The sequence below is a fragment of the Pholis gunnellus genome (genome assembly GCF_910591455.1).
Source record: "Pholis gunnellus genome assembly, chromosome: 23".
NCBI lineage: Eukaryota > Metazoa > Chordata > Actinopteri > Perciformes > Pholidae > Pholis > Pholis gunnellus.
Window position 1 is genome coordinate 7,740,577 of NC_136550.1, and position 19,198 is coordinate 7,759,774.

Genomic DNA, 19,198 nt, shown 5'->3' on the forward strand with positions numbered 1-19,198 from the left:
CATTGCAAAGTTGTTCCTGTGATGATGTTGGACGTGTATTGTTCTTTCATACTGTGTACAGTATGCATGAGTTCAAAGGCTGGTGATAGTCCCGAAACAATAAATGTAAACACGGTGCTTTGACAAGTACTCTGGAGTTCAAATGACTTCTGAGGGGGTTCAATTTCTTTTTAGTCAGCGCAGGAAAAAACAAGCTAAATATGAATCTTGTTTGGCCATATTTGTCTCACATTACAGTTCATTTATCTTGCTTTTTCATACAAAATAGAAACTCCAGGGCTGCCAAACGTATTTGTGTCCACACACTTGAGCCCCTTTCTTAACTTGAGGTCTTTGGGGCACCACTATTCCTCCCACTTACGGTTATTACCGTGCAAATTCGATTTGACTTAATGTAACATAGTGCACAGTGTCCCAGGAGCCAACGATAATACATTTCCATTGCAATCATGGAAATATACAGTGCCTACGATAACTACTTAAATGACATGACGGAAGCCTTCCTTATGTATAAGGCACGGAGGAAGAGGTGATACAATTACAGGAAATAATGGAGCAAATACTGCTGCTGTGATTTCTATTTGACTTAATTGCAGTTTGGGCTACAAGCTCAATTAATTAGAACAAGGAAGCTGATTTGAAGAATCACGGATAATTATTTGATTTTGTGCTCATTAATTGGTTATGATTAATAACAGCAAAAATACCAAAACACAAAGCATGTCTAATTCTCTGACCTGCACGACCCGTGAGAGCGTCAGATTGGACACATTCAGTCGGATGTTAATAGCGGTACTGTCATCTTTGGCACGTTTATAATCTGAATTTGTATGTGAAATGTTGCACAAAAATGCAGCCACATTGAGGACGCCACACTTCTCACAACACATAAGCAACGTTTTGAATACAACTTTGTATGAGAAATAGGCGGCTTTAATTTTTCAAGAATATTCAGATTTTGGGACAAAATGACTGAAAAAAAGCAGTACGTGCATGCATTATATTCATGTTGTATGCTTTGTGTTTTGATACTTTGATCCAACGGGTGACTCTCTTTCTACTGACCTTAACCATGACACTCATGAGTGCACAGGGAACTGCGAGCAGAACAATGTTCTCTGTGAACCTTGAGGACCACAGGGCACCGTTTTGAATGCCAACAACACGCAGTACTTCCTTGAGCCGGAGTTCCTTCTCCAGCACAAGGCCTTTGATGATCATGCACACGGTGTACATGAAGGCCAGCACCAGGAACATGGGGAGGATGCCTCCAACATTCTGGATGAAGCTGGTTGTAAAAGAAAGCAATCAAAAAGGTCAGGGCTGCACATGGACAAAAGGAGTATATGTGGAGTGTATAAGGTTGTCTACAATAGGGAGTTATTGAGTGTGAGTGGATTTTTTTCCTTTTGGTCAACATTTGTTGAAGTGTTTGCTGAATGTGCTCACTTCTCTTCTTCACATGATTGTACGAAGATACCTGATTTACTACACCGATGGTCGGTGGTATAAATCAATTAGTCTATCAACAAAAAAATGTAACTGCAACTGTTTTGGTAACTGGTTATTAAAGTTATTTTTCAAGTCACATGCAAAGTGAGGACTTGTTCATTTGCTTAGGCGATAGTACATTTTATATATCTTTAATAACAGATATCACTTTTGGCTTCAAGGGAGTGCCATGAGTATTTTCGACTATTTTATGACATTTGAGAGAAAGAAAGATGAATTGTTGATACAGATAATGGCCTAAATCATATCTAACAAATAGTCAGCTTTTTAAATGCACGCTCTATTGTAAAGGTTGCCTTTTGCAATCTTAGCCTGTACTTGCCCCCGTTATGAAAAATAAATTGGAAACTATTTGGCGGATACTAAACATTTTTATCAGAGGGACAATCAAGAGTTGTATTCATGGACTCAATGCCACTGAGGCGTTTTTATTTTCACACCGAGCTAACCTTCATAAACCTGGTGCAGAAGCTCAATCAAGCCATTTAGTGCTGCACCTCATGCCAGATATGATGTATGATTTGATGCTGTTACAATACAATAAAGCAATATTAAACTGGCTTCATAATGCCACCAGAATGCCATGTCAATATCATCTCCGCTGGCAATATAACAAAGTGCTTATTTTGCTTTATTAGACACCGAAGGAGGGATATCAAATGGATTTTGACAAAGTATAGATTTCACATATAACTTATGCTTACATTCCATAAATACTGGCGATATAATGCAAGCGAAGCACAGCTCAGCACGGATGAAGCACAAACTGAATACGCAGTAATTGGCAGAATGATGCTTCTCTTTCAAGCTATTTAAGTTAATGGGGATGCAACATGTTCTTCAAGTACATTCATGTTAAGTTTCAGTCATGCAAAACAGTGTTTTCGTACGGAGACTTTTGTTGTAAGAACTTGAATGCGAGAGAGACAGATTTATTTTCGAGGACACTCTCCCTGCCTCTGTGGGATTGATCACTTTCAAACAACGCCTTGATAAGCAGCAAGAAAGGATTGGTTGGAGTTCAGACCCAGAGCAACTAAAAGCAAAATTCGTTACAAGATTACATGAATAAGATTGCCTCTTTGAGCTGGAAATCTATACACATCAACAAACAAAGCTAACTCGTACATTAACACCTTTTCTAGGGAGGTAAGCAGTCTCAAGTTGCAAAGGCATCAGGTTGAATACTAATTCTGGTATTATCTGCTCCCGAACATCTCTGTAACAGCTGACAGCTTGTGTGAGTTAACTCCTTCTGTGACTTGTAGCACTAAAGGGGGAGAGATCAGTCATGCACACCGTGTCTGACACTGACAACCTTGCCACCAGATGCTCTTGAATTATACATTCGCTGATCGATCAAGGGTGCTTAAGTAATAGAACTCCCGGCAGGTCTGTGTTACGGGGCTCCAGTTACATTGGCAGCCTGACCTAAATTTAGGCAAGCTAGAAGACTGATTTCTCAGTAAATCGAGAGATAGTAGAGCACAGCTTCCCCAGAGGTTGGTGTTCTCTGCTTCCTGTCTCATTATGAGCAAATATACCGTTGAGTTCCTTGGCTGGCTGGAAATGAGCAATTCATTGAAGGGAACAGACTTTATTATTCAATGTGGATTATCTCGTCGCTGGGACAAATTATTGCTTAAGGAAAACTCTGCATGCAGTTATGGCATAAAGAGCACTTAGGGACTGATATGTCGTGTTTTTCGGGGGGTTTTGTAACCATCTAAAAAAAAAAATGACGTAAAATGATATGAGCCAACAGTGAGGCACAATGTTTAGAAACAATTTAAGTTTAAAGATTATTTTATAGTTTTAAAATTGATATTTCAGCTATACCTTTAGAAGAAAAAAGGAAACTGTTAGCCAGTGTTAGTGATGCACTGCTTGTATTAGTCCTTTCTGTATACTTCGTAAATAGATATTTAAGAAATTGGGATCAAAGTGGGATCAAATCCAGACAGAGACGGTTGTGTGTTATGTTTCAACCTGGTTTCTTTAGCAGGTACTAAGCATTTCGGTACATTATATTTTTCGAATTTTATATTTTATATTCCTCCAACATCCTTAAGTTGAATAGTCTTCACGCCCACTGTAGCCCTATGTCATGTATTGCTGAAAGCAGTCTTAGATCTCACATCAAGCCGGAGCACAGCCTCAGTATCCAAACAAGAGAAGCCTCTGATTCAGCAGCGTGCGCTGGCGCAGAGGCCGCTGATAAAGGGCCAGTCTATGGGCTATCGGGCCCTGCAAGGGTCAAGCTTTATCCCACACATCATCTCAGGCCTGTGCACAATGTGAATATGAAGACAGGGGAAGCTAATACAGGTTGGTTATCTCAAGGTCGAAATGCCAACAGGGGCAGCCGTGGTTGAAGTGGCCCAGATTGCTGGTAGTTCATCAGGTGTATTACAGTCGGGAGGAAATGAGGAACGCAAAAAAGGATAGCATTTCAAAGGCAGGTCTAAAAATAGTAGTTTTGATCTGTGTTGAGGTCGGTGCAGATAACACTGCCTTGCTAGTTGAAGTTCAGTATCAGTGAAGTAGAAATATTGTTTTTGTGAGAGTGAAAGGAACCGAGCAAAGATAAAAAGACGCTGATGATGAGGCCTTCTCACAGAAACTAATGGTGTAGTTGGCAAGTTTCCTGAGATTCTGTTAATTCTGTATTTTCTGTGATTTAAATTGTAAAATTGTCAAACCTAAATAATAAAAACGAGAAATGAATTTACTGCAAGTTACGTCCAATTTCCAACATTTCTAAACTTACTGTATGTTTGTTAAAACTAGTATTTTGCATTGAATAATGCTACTGCAAGAACGTAGTATTCGCCCTACAGGGTATATTATATATACGTGTGTATATTATTCATCTCATATTTCCCAACTGAAGAGGATTCTTATATTCCATTTGGCACATCTGAAAGTACCTAAATGCTGAAACAGAAAAACTGTTCCAGCAGACAGCAAGCATGTTTGTCTGAATGCACAATGTTCTTTCCTTCCTTCTGGCCGACGACACGACACAATTCCAGATCAAAATAATTACCACCAAGGTTCTTCCCCATCCTCTCTGTGTTGTAGCACATCTTTCCTTTGTGTGATTTCACGATCAATTATTTATAAATGAAATAGCAGTTTTCAAGTGTTAATAATTTATAGAAATGCCCAAATGGCAGGCGAAAGAGTAAATGGTGGAGGGAATTGGGATATTGCAGCGCTTTATGGCTCCAATTTATCTTATGTAATTATTAATCCTTTGTGTTAGGAAGATGAAACTGAGGCGATGGGACCTGCATTAGCAAATAGGCTGTATCATGTCTTAATTTCAGATCATTATCGCAACAATAAGCTGCAAATGACGACGATCAGCAATGCTCCATATTCAGCATGACACCTCTGAAAGTGCTGCGCGTTACTAGAATATTAAGCAATTTGGTGTTTTGGTTGTTATTGTACTTGAATTAACAGGTACGGTAAGAACATGTCTTGTTCTGACTGCAGTGTGTTTTACTCTTTAATGTATAGAGGGGGTGATTTTGCACTGTAGTTAATTCAAAATGCCAACATTTCTCTCAGATGAACATCTCCACTGGGCGCAATATTTAGTTCAGCATCCCTCCAATTAGTGCTTCTAAAACTATCCTATTGCCTGGCATGCCAAACCAAGCGCACCCACCGCAGTTAAAACAAATGTGAAATGTGTGTCTTGAATTAGCTTTACTACAGCAGCTACAAAATAAAGTGCAAAGCTGCATGTAATCTTAAAGCAACAATGTAAATATAAATCAGAAGGAAAGCACTTAATAATGAACCAATAGAAAACCCAGGTAATGAAAGCCATATCAATAAAGCCATTACATAGATTTTGGTTTTCATAGCAGGGGTGTCGTTTTGTTTTCAAGACAAATATGTGGTGCAGAATAGGGCATTATTATTTAAAACATGTAGACAGTAGCTGCCAAAATGCACCTTCAATATGAAGTCAGAATTTTCTGCTTCTCTCAGTTTCTTTATTGTAAATTATATGCTATCCAAAGCTTATCATATTTTAAAATTAGATCCCTAATCTCTGGAACTGCGTTTTCCCACAGGGAGTGAATATGTTGTGTCTCGTGAAAGAGGCGTATTGTGCTGTTGGACTTAATTCTCCCTGGTAATTATCTTCGCTCTTGATGGCATCATTGGGCTTTTCCTTCATTAATGGAGATCATAATGTTTTGTGGATGGGAGTAGTTTCCCAGACTCTGAGGAAATCTTTGCTGTGGAAGATTAAGAGTGATACCACGTTCCCTAGGTGAATGATCTAACATGATGGGAGCCAGCGCTATCGATGGATGCATAAAAAACACAGTTGGAGTCAATCTTTGCACATGAAGGAGTTAGGGAACGTTGGGTAAAGTACGCTCACTTTGTTGAGAAAGAAATGCCTCAGAAATACAAGAAAGGAAGGGAGTCATGGTGGTTGGTTAAATAATTTAGCGTCCATCAACTATTCACGAATTTCCTGTGGTTTTACTAAAATCAATAGTTTTTGCACACTCATTCGCCTCTTGCTGCCTTCATTTATTTAGTTTCCCTTGTTGAGCCTCAATTTATTATTAATTAATGATCCCCAAGGATGTTACATTCTTATTACAGACTTTTAACTGTGACATTACTAGAGGAGTTGCTTACCGTTGTCCCTTCATAGGTAATCAGCAACAGCATAAGATACTCACAGAAGAGCAACACAAAGATTAAAGAAAGAAAGGTTGAGTTAGACAAATAAGTGGGAGCATCTTGAAGTTCCCACAGGGAAATCTGGAAGGCCCGAGTGACTGGTAACACCATAACTCAACCACGCGTTGGCAGTGAGTGAGCAGAATTGTATTGCTGTATTACCACCTTCCTCTTCCAGTAATTACAAGGCTGAAAGATGAAAAAAAGAAGCTTGTACTCACGCGTCATCCACGAAGCAGGGGTATGGCATTTGCTGTGCAAAAACCCCGAGTGGTTGGGTCTTTGACGTTTGTGTTCGTATAATACCATGGTCCATCATATCCTGCAGGTAGGCGAAGCCTCCCCATATATAGCGCAGGTCGTTAAAGGAGTTGTCTCGAGCCCCAGGAGACCATGACCTTATTAAAAGCAGACACACTATGATCTGTCTTAGCAAAGGGCAAGTGAACTACAACCAGAATGGTCAGAAATACTGTCAAAGTTTCACGACTGTTTATAGAGGTCGTATTTTTAGACAATAAACTTTGAAAGACAAAAAAAGATCAGATCTTTTGGTACGCAGAAAGGACAATAAAATCCAACACGTTCTTCATCTCTAGGCTTAAAGGAATACTTTGACCTTTAGGAAAATACACTTTTCAGCTCTCTACCACTTTCATACCTGTACGAAAAATATGAATTTAAAGCAAGCGGGTGATTAGATTAGTTTAGCGTAGCATAAATACTGAAAACTGGAAGCAGGGGGTAACAGCTTGTCTTGGTATGTCGAAAGGTTAGGTTAGTAGTGCCGTTTGTTCTTTAGCTAGAGCAAAGAGACTATCTTAACTTAATCCCCATCTTAACAGGGGGAAACAGCTAGCCTGGTCCAATGGCAAAAATAAATAAAAACAATCTACCTAACAGCACCTGTAAAGCTAACTAATTAACATGTTTGTTTCTCCCTCCTTTCAGTCTTTATGCCAGGCTAAATTAACCAGGATGGCTCTGGACTCATAATTAGCATAAAGATGTGAGCGTTGCATCAATCTAACGCTCAGCAAAAGCCAGTAAGCACATTTCCCTAAATGTCAAATTATTCCTTCAATTCAATATTCAATACAATGTGATGCGTCAAAGACGGTGACAGTTTTTCAGTGAGTAAATGTACTATTGCAGTAGGTGTGATAGCAATCCCTTATTTGTATTGAACAGCAAGGCGGAGCCGTGTCACGTACCTTTCTTTCACTTTGTTGGTGCGCTCTGCTTCCTCAATGTCCATGCGGATTTTGTATTTGACATATGGAGGGGGGTGGCTGGAGTTCGGCTGGAGGTTTTCAAAGACAACGGCAGCCCAGAACGTATCATTGTTCAGAAGCTCCAGCGCTCTGCTCACCAGATGGCTTTCGGTAGGGACTGCCTCAAACTTATTCAGGTCCAAACACTGTCAACAAATACAGAGGTATCACAAACAAATAAATGGCTTCTTTAACTTAATCTTCTAATGTCAAATCATTCCTGTTTTATATACATCTTTAGTATCCACAAAATAGGGAATAAAACAGAGGCAGGCATGAACTTACTGACAAAATGGCAGATGGATATTTTTTTGAAAGTATCACTCAGCTATTGACTTAAACTGCGCTGAGTGCAGTTCCAAATTATCTGGAGCTGCCAGGGGGTGGGAAATGTTTTGGGCTTCAGCAGAGACAAGCAAATGAGATACAGCCTCGCTAGCAGTCCCCGCTCGGTAGCCTTGTCCCCCTGTTTCATGAAACGATAATGAGCTAGCCATCCTGGGAGGCAGTCACACCTGACAGCTGTCCACACATCCCTGTGCTGCAATAGTTTTATCATTTCTCCCCCAGGATTCTCCAGTCTGTATTCTACATCAAGCTATGGTGGCAAACAAAATATCACAGCCACAGCATTTGCTCAGTACATACGAGTGAGGATATCACAGCTGTGGAATGGTTACGTGAGCCCAAAGTTTGAACCAAAAGTGCTGAGTGAAATATATGCTCTACGTAAACCAAGTGATAGGAGCTACAATGTTAACCGCCACGTCTGATGACTAAAGTAAATCAGAATAGATCAGAACCAACTATATAACTACTACACATCCCCGTCTACTGCAGAAATAACATTCTGAGACTTTCTTCTCTCTGTTTAATCTTTAAATCACAGCACTATTCGCTGGGACGACAAGCTTTACCAACTATGATGTTTCTAAAAGAGATAAGATCGTTTGTGCATTGTGGGCGTTTCTTTGGTCTTTGACCACTGGACCAGAAGCGAAGGCTAATCTGTCTGATATCAACAATCCGACCTGGCTCTGGACTGAGAAACTGGCCCCACTAATAGCTCGCCAATCCCATCTTGGCCTCATCCAGGGCAACAAATTGAGTTGTTGTGGTTGCACCATGCTTGTTGTGGATAAAAAAAAGAAATAGAAAATCTACTTTATTTACTCAATCTGGAGAGACAACAGGAGTTATCGTAGCTCATACAGTAGATTCATCCTATAAACTACTTAAGTGCCCTAAATGTTGATGCAATACATTACTAAGCTGCTGCAATGCAACATTCTCAACCCTGTCATCTGAAGCTACTAATGAAGTGTTATTCCCAGGATAATGAAGATGACTACTCCGGTTACTGCTGCCATGAACACATTCATAATCACCCATTATGCCGTTTACATGACTATTGCCACTCTTATTCTTTTTTTAAATTATTATCTAATATTATTATTTCCACTATTAATATCTTGATCCTATTAAATTGTGGGGCAGTTCATCAATGGAGCAGGGCAGTGGCGATCCGTGGCCCGAACTTGGGCCTGTGCTATTAAAGAGATGCAGCCTGATCCTTCAGTTGCTACGCTGTTGGTGGCATCATAGCGAGAAGCCATGCCAATTATAAAATGATCACAGATTGGTGGGCATTGATCTTGAGTTATTCATTTTATTAATGAATTAATGTGCATTACTATATTAATTGATTTGCCTTGTGACTATTGCACCATTCAGTACTGAAAGTATATACTATTCAGCCCTAGACTGAAAGGCGCTCTCTATTTCCCTAAAGATGTATTCACCCAGACAAGAAGACACCACAGTAAAGGTTGTCTAATAGCCGTCCCTATCCTGATATCCATTTTGAGCAATGCAATTTCCATTAGGGCAGAAAATAGATTGCATTATGTTGGAATTCCATTGGCCATGTATGGCTAACCCCAAGGGCCCAACCTGCCATCTCACCTGCCTGTAGATTGATATGTGTGTGTATGTGAGTGTGGCAGGGGCTTTGTACATGTTTTATCACACATAGGGAAATAAGGATTTTACTTCAAACTGTGCCAGAGATCAATATATATCACTGTCAAACTGTGTGTTCCGACTTAGAGACACCACTTTGTTTGATATAGATTCACTATAGTCATTTTGATGTTATTTTATGATTATCATAGAAGCAATGTAGTGACAGATCTTCCTGTGGGTTTGACAGTTCGCTAACTCAAGGACATTAAACTTTCATGCATAAAAGACCCTTTTTAGCGTGTTCTTAAAAAAAAACAAAAAAAAAACACAAGAACTGATAGAGTGCGCAAGATAAAAATCCTGCATATCATCTGGAAAAGTCCTGATTTTGGTTTTAACAGCAGCAGAGCACAGACACAGCAACACAAGAGCGAAGAAACCAAAAACATTGTGCCAAACATGGACACATTTTGTCTTAGATGTTAAGCAACCTGCTTTTTTTCTGCAGCACCCTGCTGTTCTGCCAGAGTGGTATCACAGTCGTGAACAGAAAGACACAGCAGCAAAAGAAAGAGCATGTGTGGCAATTGCAAATTGTTTACACGCCACGATCGGGAAATTACCATAGACGCTGTAACATAAAGTGATCATGATTTAATGTGTAAGATGCTGCTGCACTAGCTCGGCATGGCTCACGTTAGCTCACCTGGGTCATGTTTTTAGCATATAACCAACGAGCATTTCATAAAAGCACAGACAAAAGAATTACATACACCAAGGAAGTCGGAGAGAAGCTTCAGGATTTCGGACGTGGTGTTGTAAGTATTTCGCCAGTCGTAAGGCGGCATGCCGGGTGGACGATCCTCTGGAGGCCCGTTGTACAGGTAGTTGGCCAGCAGCTCGCCTGTCCATCCCGTGCTGTTGAGACGCTGGTTGAGGACAACAGCAACCACTGGATTTGCCAGCAAAGCCTGATTGCAAAGGCAAGGAGATGGGAGTTTAATTAGCTACTCTGGTTACCAGTGAGAGGTTAAGAATGAATGTGACATGAATGCAATGGAATTTGTAAACCAAAGCACATTAGGCCACAGCTAATTAATTTAGAGGAGAAAGCATGGGAGGTCAGAGTTGTGCTTTGGTGGCAGTAACATTCGTTCTTCTGGAGCATTAATTAGGAGCATCAAGATAGATGGCCCCGTTGTACTTCAGGCTCCAGAGTACACATCAACTATTCTCATTGCTCATTCAAACAGTACAAACACACACACACACACACACACACACACACACACACACACACACACACACACACACACACACACACACACACACACACACACACACACACACACACACACACGAACGCATATTAAGGACCGGAGTGTGAAAATGAACACAAATGAAGACTGTGCACACAAACATAGGAATGGACAAACTAAATTCAAGAGCACAAATCAGAGATATATACTCCTCATATTCCCCCGCAGTAACAGAATAAGAAACATATCTGTGAAGCCTCTCAGTCATCTCGGGTCATGGATCAAACTGTAATTGCTCAATCATGCAGTGACTTAATAAAAGCGATATGCTGACCTGGGAGCAAACATAACCTTGTACTTACCGACACACTGTATACATAAATAAACATGTTTATGCATTTTTTGTTTTGCAAGAAATAAATGGTTCGAAGCTCCTTGAAACAATAGCTCTGGCGTTATTCGATATTTTTACTCCCACGTGTTTGTTTTATTGTGTTGCCCTCTATTTAGGAGCCACAAACATTCATTCCCATCACTCCCACCCAGTATGTTCATAGTTTAAGGCGGCTATGAGATTAATGCCCAATTAGTTATACGACACTGTTCCTGTAATGACAGTGTTACTACATAAACTAAAATTAAACATAACAGTGGTAATTTACCTGTCATGTACACAGGGGAACACTGAAAAGGAACCTCACCCCAATGAGATAACGGGTTATTAAAATTACACAACCAGTTATTATTTCAGGGGTGGGAAAAAAAAAAAATCACTTCGCCTTCCTGGAAAACCAAATATTCTAGTCGCTGATTGTGTATGGTTCACACCACCGTGTGGATTCTGACTTTTGGAGAGGAAAAGGGCGCCGGATGTCAGCAGAGAATTGGGCCTCTAAAGTCTGAAATTTCTTGTTGAGATTCAGATATATTCTGGCCAGTGTGCTCAGTGGCCTTTCAGTGTCAACACTCCTGATGCTATTCTGCTTAACCTTAAGACAAAGTGTCAAATTAAGTAATCTCTATGCTGCATGTGACCTTTTAAAAACCAACACATCCGTCTTAGTGGGTGCTACATTAAGGACACGACCCATCAAAAATATTCTGTGAGTCATTCTGAAACTGCAGTAGCAGAGTCCCGTCTGCGAAACTGACTGTGACTGTTAGACAGGCTCAGGATTTGAAATCTTCATCCGCCTCAGACTGCATTTGGCATAGATTTCGGTGGCACTTGGGTCAATGAGTTGGAGATATGCCATTTAACTTTGTTGGTCACGTGTCAAATGTTTGTCGTGGGAGGATCTTCTTGTGAGGAAGTGACATGCATTTGCGTGCCTTTATAAAATGGACATATCCTCGTAGCAATTGTTAAAATGTTAACATAGCTGACAGGTTACGCGATTGAGCAAATGTCAAGACTTGTGGACTCAACACTCAAGGGATTCCCAGGAAACGAGACATGCACATTGTGACCCGTGTAAGTTTATCCGATTTCTGTTTATTTATCTAATTATCTATTGATAACAGCCTGACTGTTAACTCTTTGCTTTCTTTACACCGTGTCAGAGCCGTATTCAGTCACTGCAAACACAAACAGAACGTCCCTACTGCTGCCGCCTCACAAATGAAAGTATCAAAGCAGGGCGTCTGTCACTGCCGTTAGCCGAACCGCATCACCAAAAATGCAATCACCTTTAAATATTAGTGTGGGTAGTGGAACAAGGCGGACCAGCCACGGTGAGCTGTCAGATAAAAAGTTGCGTTATTAAACTTCTCAGAAAAGTAACCCACTTTACTGTCCCCCTGCTGCTGTGTGGAAAACTACTTGCGTCAAGAGCAGCATGAAATCATATTGCAGCTCTTCATGGCGTGATGGAAAAAGGCAGATTATTGACATCTTTATTAAAACAAAGTCGGTCTGTTTGTCTGCACTGTAATTCTGGGACCTGCAGTATTAAACTGCGCTTGCTGTTACCATAGTAACCACGGGCGCAACCAAATCAACCAAGACTGAAGTCTTATAGGAGTTCAGCTCTCACCCGTAAACACGATGCAAAGCCAAAGGTAGTTATGTCAACCATATTTTCGAACAATTACACTTGTCCTACACCCTAGATCGTCCATCTCAAGTGTAGTTATGGCGGTGATGGTAATTGGTCCATCAACGTAAAACGTGTCTGCAACCTTGAAGAACCTCTGAAGATGACAGACCTCCAAAGCCACCAGCTTTGTACCGCGAGATGTGGAGAGAGAGGGAGAGAGAGAGAGAGAGAGAGGGAGAGAGAGAGAGAGAGAGAGGGAGAGAGAGAGAAAGAGAGAGAGAGAGCGCCGGGCTGGGAGAAAATGAAGACAAAAGAGGATTGCCGGCCCATTTGTGTAAAGGTTAGGGCTAGGGTAATGAATACCTTGGCTATATGGAGCTCCCAATGTCTGCTTCCCTCCAGCTGCCTATAAGCTCATTTGGAGTGACACTGGAGTAATGTCAGTGTCAAAGCAATACGGGGAGAGGCAACGAGAGAGAGAGAGAGAAGGAGAGAGGGAGGGAGGGAGGGAGAGAAGTGGTGGCGAAGAGTCCATGTCCTCTACTTCTATAGATAATCCTTTCTGCCAGGATGAAAATTATCCTGCACTTATCCATAATTACTTTCCTCCTTCGGTTTCCATATTTAACAGAAGGTGCAACACATTGATATACACAACAGTTATACTCTCACCTGCAGTATATATATATATATATATATATATATATATATATATATATATATATATATATATATATAAGGCTCATCATTTCATTTCGTTGTGCTTTTTACCGAAAAATGTTTTTTAAAAAGTGGCTGATGTTTGCCCCTGTTTACATGTTTTATGCTAAGCTAATGCTCTCCTAGCTTCATTGTGGTATCAATGTTGCTCTGGGCAAAATAGCTTATTTCCCAAAATGTCCCTCTAATCCTTTAAGTTTGTTCTGGACAGGTTAAATGTGAAACTATCGAAAAGCTGTCGGTTGAGACTATCCAGCTGGAGCAAAAAGTACTGCAAGTGAAATTTGACTTGAATTAAATAAGTGTAGTTTTTTTCAAAATAATATAACCAAACAAAAGTAATGTTGGCTACAATGATTCCGGTCATTTAATGCAGAGTCTTACCCGTAATGTGTTGACTTGGCGGCTATTTTGAAGAAAATCCCAGACACGAGGCCCAAGTTCATCCCACGAACCAGCGAGCTCTTTAAGCATAGCCAGCGCATTGAATGTGCTATTTGCCTAAAATAAACAAAAAAACAAACAATATTCAATAATTTCACATCAATTTTAACAACAATAGTTATCTCACCTTTCTCTGACTGAGAGCATACCCGCTGAGCCTCTTCTATTCGCCGTGAGCCAATCCGAACATGAAAGTACTCCACATCTGCACATTTCAGCTAATCCCCAGAGGAACTCATCACATTGTAACACCGCCTCCCCCCCATGGTGATGAATGTAAATGGGGTTATTTACCCCTGAACATTGACTTGTAAACAATCCTGACTATGTCTGGTGTGAAAAGGGCCCCCTGCGCCAGCGCCGGACCGCTTGCTGTGAAGTCGGCCGATTTTGCTCGTACTCATTATGTATTCTCAATGAAAAATCCTCACGGCCTCTCTGTTTGTTTTGCTCATGCGGTTCTCAAAATGATGGTAATATCTTGGAGAAATGTCATGTCATGAAAATGCATTACATTCACCACGTTCTAGGAACAGGCCTCTTGACTAACTACTGTATTGTTTTTATTTTCCTTCCCCAGGTGGTAACTTTGTGTGACAGCCAGTGTTATTCATTTCAGCACCGGAGGCTTCTTCACACTTGGCACTCTTACTAATACGCGCAGTTGGCCCAATCCTGTGCATAGAAGATAATCAACTGTATAAACAAAACGAAAAATAGTTCTTTCGCTTTCACTAAACTCGCTTGTATCACACACTGACACGAGCGACGCATTCATCTACTTTCCAAGAGCATGAAAAGTCCGTGTGCATGTACCCAAGTTGCATCTTTCTTACCTCTTTCACCATGAGGCGAACAGCAGGTGTATCAGGTGTGTAGAGGACTTTTCCTTGCAATAACTGCTTGAAGGTGCTCCAAATGTAGCGCAGACCAGGTGTGCCCTCCAGGGTGTCGACAAGAGTCTGACAAAAAGCATCTATAGAAGAGGAGAATGGAGGGGAGAAGACCGGGAAAGTTAAGCAAAGACCAAGAAAACATCTCGAAATTCCTGTGTGTAAACTGCCTGGCCTTTCTTGGGACAGGATGGAGGAGGAGAAACAAGCTGTTTGATCTGCAAGAAGTCATAGAATGTGCAGCACCCAAGAAGCAAACATGATAAATATTGCATATGTGCTTGAAATTTATATGTGGCTACCTTCCAAACCAGAGTGAGCAAATATAGAAACATAGAAGATGAAATGAAGGATACATCTTGGCCATTTCATTTCATATTTATAACTAAGACCAGACATAATTAAAAAAACTATTGAGAGAACTTTACAATTATGAATTATACAAATAGAAGCTTGGTGTGGTGGTATGGCATGGGAAATAATATTTGGAATTAAACATTTTCCGAAATCAAAGTTTGCATGTATTTTTCCATGAATAGTGTGAAAATCGAAATATATCAACAGACTAAGCAATAAACATCACTTACATCGATGCGTAAACACTGTCTGTAATGCTGAGTCAACACACTGTAACACACACAGTGCCAGAGAAATGCTAAATAAAGTAAATAAAATGAGTGGAAGGTACACAACTCCCAGAGTTTACGCCCTAGGGACGTACTGATGCATTCACTACACTGAGTAGTGGTAATAGTAGGGGTGTTGTAAATGTTATTTATTTTGTGCAAAGTTCCTTTTGCAACAGTTTTACAATTACTTTGACCCAACAGGACTGACAGCAGCTTCTGTCACTTTAACGCAACGTTCAGGAGTAGAATTGTTGTCCGTGTTTATTCCGTTTATTGCAGTTTATCGTGACTAAAGCCAACCATTTACTATTCATGATAGAGGACTGAAAAACTAACAATGATTTTGAACGCATTGAGTTCAGACACACAACATCGCAACTCTTTTTTCTCCTTATTGTATTACTCATAAGAAAGCCTTTGAGACTGTTAAATGCTTGTTCTGGTTTTACTGCTGCACCCTTATATTTTCTTGTACTTGTATGAATTATCTTTGCCCTCTATTTGTTCTGTGTGTTATTGTTTAACTTGTTGTTTTTATGCCTGTGTGTTATTATTCCCTTCATAGTACTTATCATTTTTTGAGAAGAGAGCTATATAAATAAAGATGAATATCCTCTCCTTAATGAGGGAGGGAGAGGAGTTTTTGGAGAAACGGGGGCTCCAACAAGTTTGGAAAGGTGCTTTGTGACGGCACTGCTACTCACATACAAACACCTCCAAAATAAACTAAACAATTACCCAATCAACAACATTTTGTTTCGGTCAAATGCAGGCATCGGGATCTAATTTTATCTGGTAAAACACACCTCTGATGCTCCTTTCACACATGTGCAAGTATCTTTCCTGGAAATGTCCTACCTTAGTTTATAAATTGAAAAGCTCTCATGAAATGGATATTGTGTCCGATACTGGTACTGAATTACACACCAGCGACCGCAGAGCAAAGTGGATGCCTTTACAGAATGTTTGGGATGATTACTTTAAAAAACACACACACACACACACACACACACACAGAGACACACACACAAGCAGAGGAAAACACAAGCCAAGAGTTAAGACATGAGTACATAAGGACAAGCTTCTATGGAGAAGAGGGGAAAAAGTCAATATGTTCAGCGGCAGTACGATCATTACTAATTTAACTTATCTGCCAACGTGAATACTGCCAGTTTGGGAGAGTGCTGAATAGGTTACACGAGGACCTGCACTGCAAATAATGTAGCCTGGAGTAGCTTGTGCTTGGATTGTCCGTTCCCTTTGCTTTTACTGAGAATATGTGACTCTCACAGTGCTGTAGTTCATCAGATAACTGATCAATTCTGTGTGTCGTCTGCCAGTCAACATAACCGTCTGTCTGCTTTTCTGATCTGTTGCTAACTGTCCCTTTTGTTCAGATACCTGTCATTACATCAGTCTCTTTTCATGTACGCCCTGTCAAGGCCGCAACCTCAATCCTCCATTTCTTTTCATCTCACCAGGGTGACCATTTTCCCCCATCAGAGAGATTTTAGCGGCCATTTTCAGTGCAATTAAATGTTAGCCTGTCTGTCTCCTGGCCATCTTTACCTGGTGCTCCTGGGAGGTCTGTGCGCGGGCAGCTAATGGCCACCCCTTAGCTAGAGTCGGGCCAGCTGTTCCCTCTACAGACTGCACAGATGCTGCTTCTTGCAATCATAACACTTGAGAGAAAATGTGTGCGACACTGCTCAGTGGCTCTCTGTTGTTAGGGGTCTCTTGTCAGTCCAAATTGCAGGATTTTTGGCATTTCAGAAAAGAGTGGACTTGTAATTAATTGGACATAATGTTCTACTATGCATGTCAATACCAGTAACACAAAGGGGCATAACGTTCTGATGGAATAAGACAAAAAAAAAGGACCGATTGAGGAACTGAGAGACAATGAACATGAGCGGGCAGAGTCGGCTAATCATCTCAAAGCAGTAGTCTCTACTCTGGATGTCTGGACCCGCTGTGGGGTGCCAATTTGGGGGGCCACAAAAAGATTAAAGACTGAACAAAGAAACATGTACCTATTTATGTTACAAAGTCTTTCACAGCTTATCTGAAGTTATTGTTTTGTTGCTTGTGAAATAGAGGATACTTTTATGCCTTTAGGCCTCTAAAAATCCTGATAAAAAAATATGAAAAGAAGAAATTACTATTCCACTGATTGACCGTCGGTGTTGCTGATTGAAGCGATGCAGCAACTAAAGCAGTGATGAAGAAGACCGGTAGCTAGCGTACATAGAAGTGAACGAAGCAGGGTGTAAGATAAGTGACAGGCAAGGGGGGGGGGGGAATGTGGCAGGGACATTTCCATTTAATTATCACCTAAAAGTGTAATTTCCTGCAATATAGAGTGTTCAATCATGACCAATAAAGCTGCTCTTTCACTATAAAGCTCAGTTTATATTGCACTATATATTATAGTGTCTCCAACAGGATTTTGTGACACTGTAGTGGGTGGAACTCACACCCCTGGAAGACAGTTCTGTGCATTTTAAAGTTAAATTCATCAATCTGGTGCACATTGAGAGCAAAATTAAGAGGCTAGATCTCTGAATGACTTTGTGCTCTTGTAAACTATTTTGTGCGTATTATTATTCATACACTGCCAGATATAACTATTTGTGATCCAAACTAGCAAAAAAAAAAAAAGGGAGAAAAAAAATATATCTATATATATATACAAGTTGTATTATCCAATATGTATGCTCCAATGCTCAGGCGCCTATGGAGACATCTGGTGTGTGCAGTCGAGCACGCTGCATATACGATTCCAACCTGTTGGAACCTTTTGCAGCCAATGTACCAATGACAAGAAATAAAGCAAACTCTATTCCACACAACAACTCTAGAGCCGACGATGGCGAACCACTGCTATTGCGAGTCACTTCAAATCACAAAGAGATATCCCTATGGTCTGCAGCGCACCAATCTATTCATCATTTACTCACACTTTTTTAGCCACAACACACATTCTCTGTGTACACAGTATGATAACTCATTTTATAAATATGTTCCGATTATGAGAATTGAACAAAAATGCAAATGGACCTTCAACAGCATACTCTGGCCAAGACATAAGGAATAAAGAATTCTAGTCAATAGTGGAGCAGGAATGTAGATGGCAGTGACAAATCCATAACACTCAAACATGCTGTATCACGGGAAAGACAGATCAGTTTTTGATATTGTGTGTGCTAAGGGGAGTATCAGATTACAGAGGTTAGCCATTCTCCAGAGCTGCATAGTTCTTTTTGACAACAGAGCTTTACTTATTTAATTTTTTTATCCGAAAAACAGCAGTCGGAATAGAACAAGAGAATCTGTTCTTCACACCAGTTTTAGCCACAGTCAAATAATTGCTTGGAGCCTCAAGTCAGCCCCTCAACTTACCTGGCAAATTTAATCAATTTGAGTTGCACCCTAGAGAAGGACTCGGTTCAGCACTACGGCGAGAATTGTCGGCAATGCTGGCGCGCACACACACACACACACACACCTAAAAGGGTATTACTCTGGTTTCGCAATGCTTATATTTCAGGTGTTTCAAGCAATGCAGAATCAGAGGCACACAGGCAGGTACACACTCAGACAGGCATACACACATATACACCGAATGTGACACGTCAGTCTAAAGTGAACGATGCCATGCATCAATCGAGGAGCACTTATTTCTTACAAGCAGTACAAATCGAGTACTATCTTGCAGCATTCCAGCAGAAAGTCAAATAA

General features: G+C 40.5%; 1 protein-coding gene across 1 annotated transcript in view; it reads right to left on the reverse strand.

Annotated features, from left to right (window-relative positions):
* LOC306714808 (phospholipid-transporting ATPase ABCA1) overlaps positions 1–19,198 on the reverse strand; it is a gene marked incomplete at its 5' end in the record, with an annotated part of 123,059 nt that overhangs the window by 89,230 nt on the left and 14,631 nt on the right. Inside the window, 6 exons of the mRNA XM_079184946.1 lie at positions 1,066–1,288; positions 6,456–6,632; positions 7,449–7,654; positions 10,247–10,444; positions 13,876–13,992; positions 14,772–14,911. Of these exons, the coding sequence (XP_079041072.1) occupies positions 1,066–1,288; positions 6,456–6,632; positions 7,449–7,654; positions 10,247–10,444; positions 13,876–13,992; positions 14,772–14,911 (1,061 nt within the window). The remainder of the gene's footprint in view (positions 1–1,065; positions 1,289–6,455; positions 6,633–7,448; positions 7,655–10,246; positions 10,445–13,875; positions 13,993–14,771; positions 14,912–19,198) is intronic.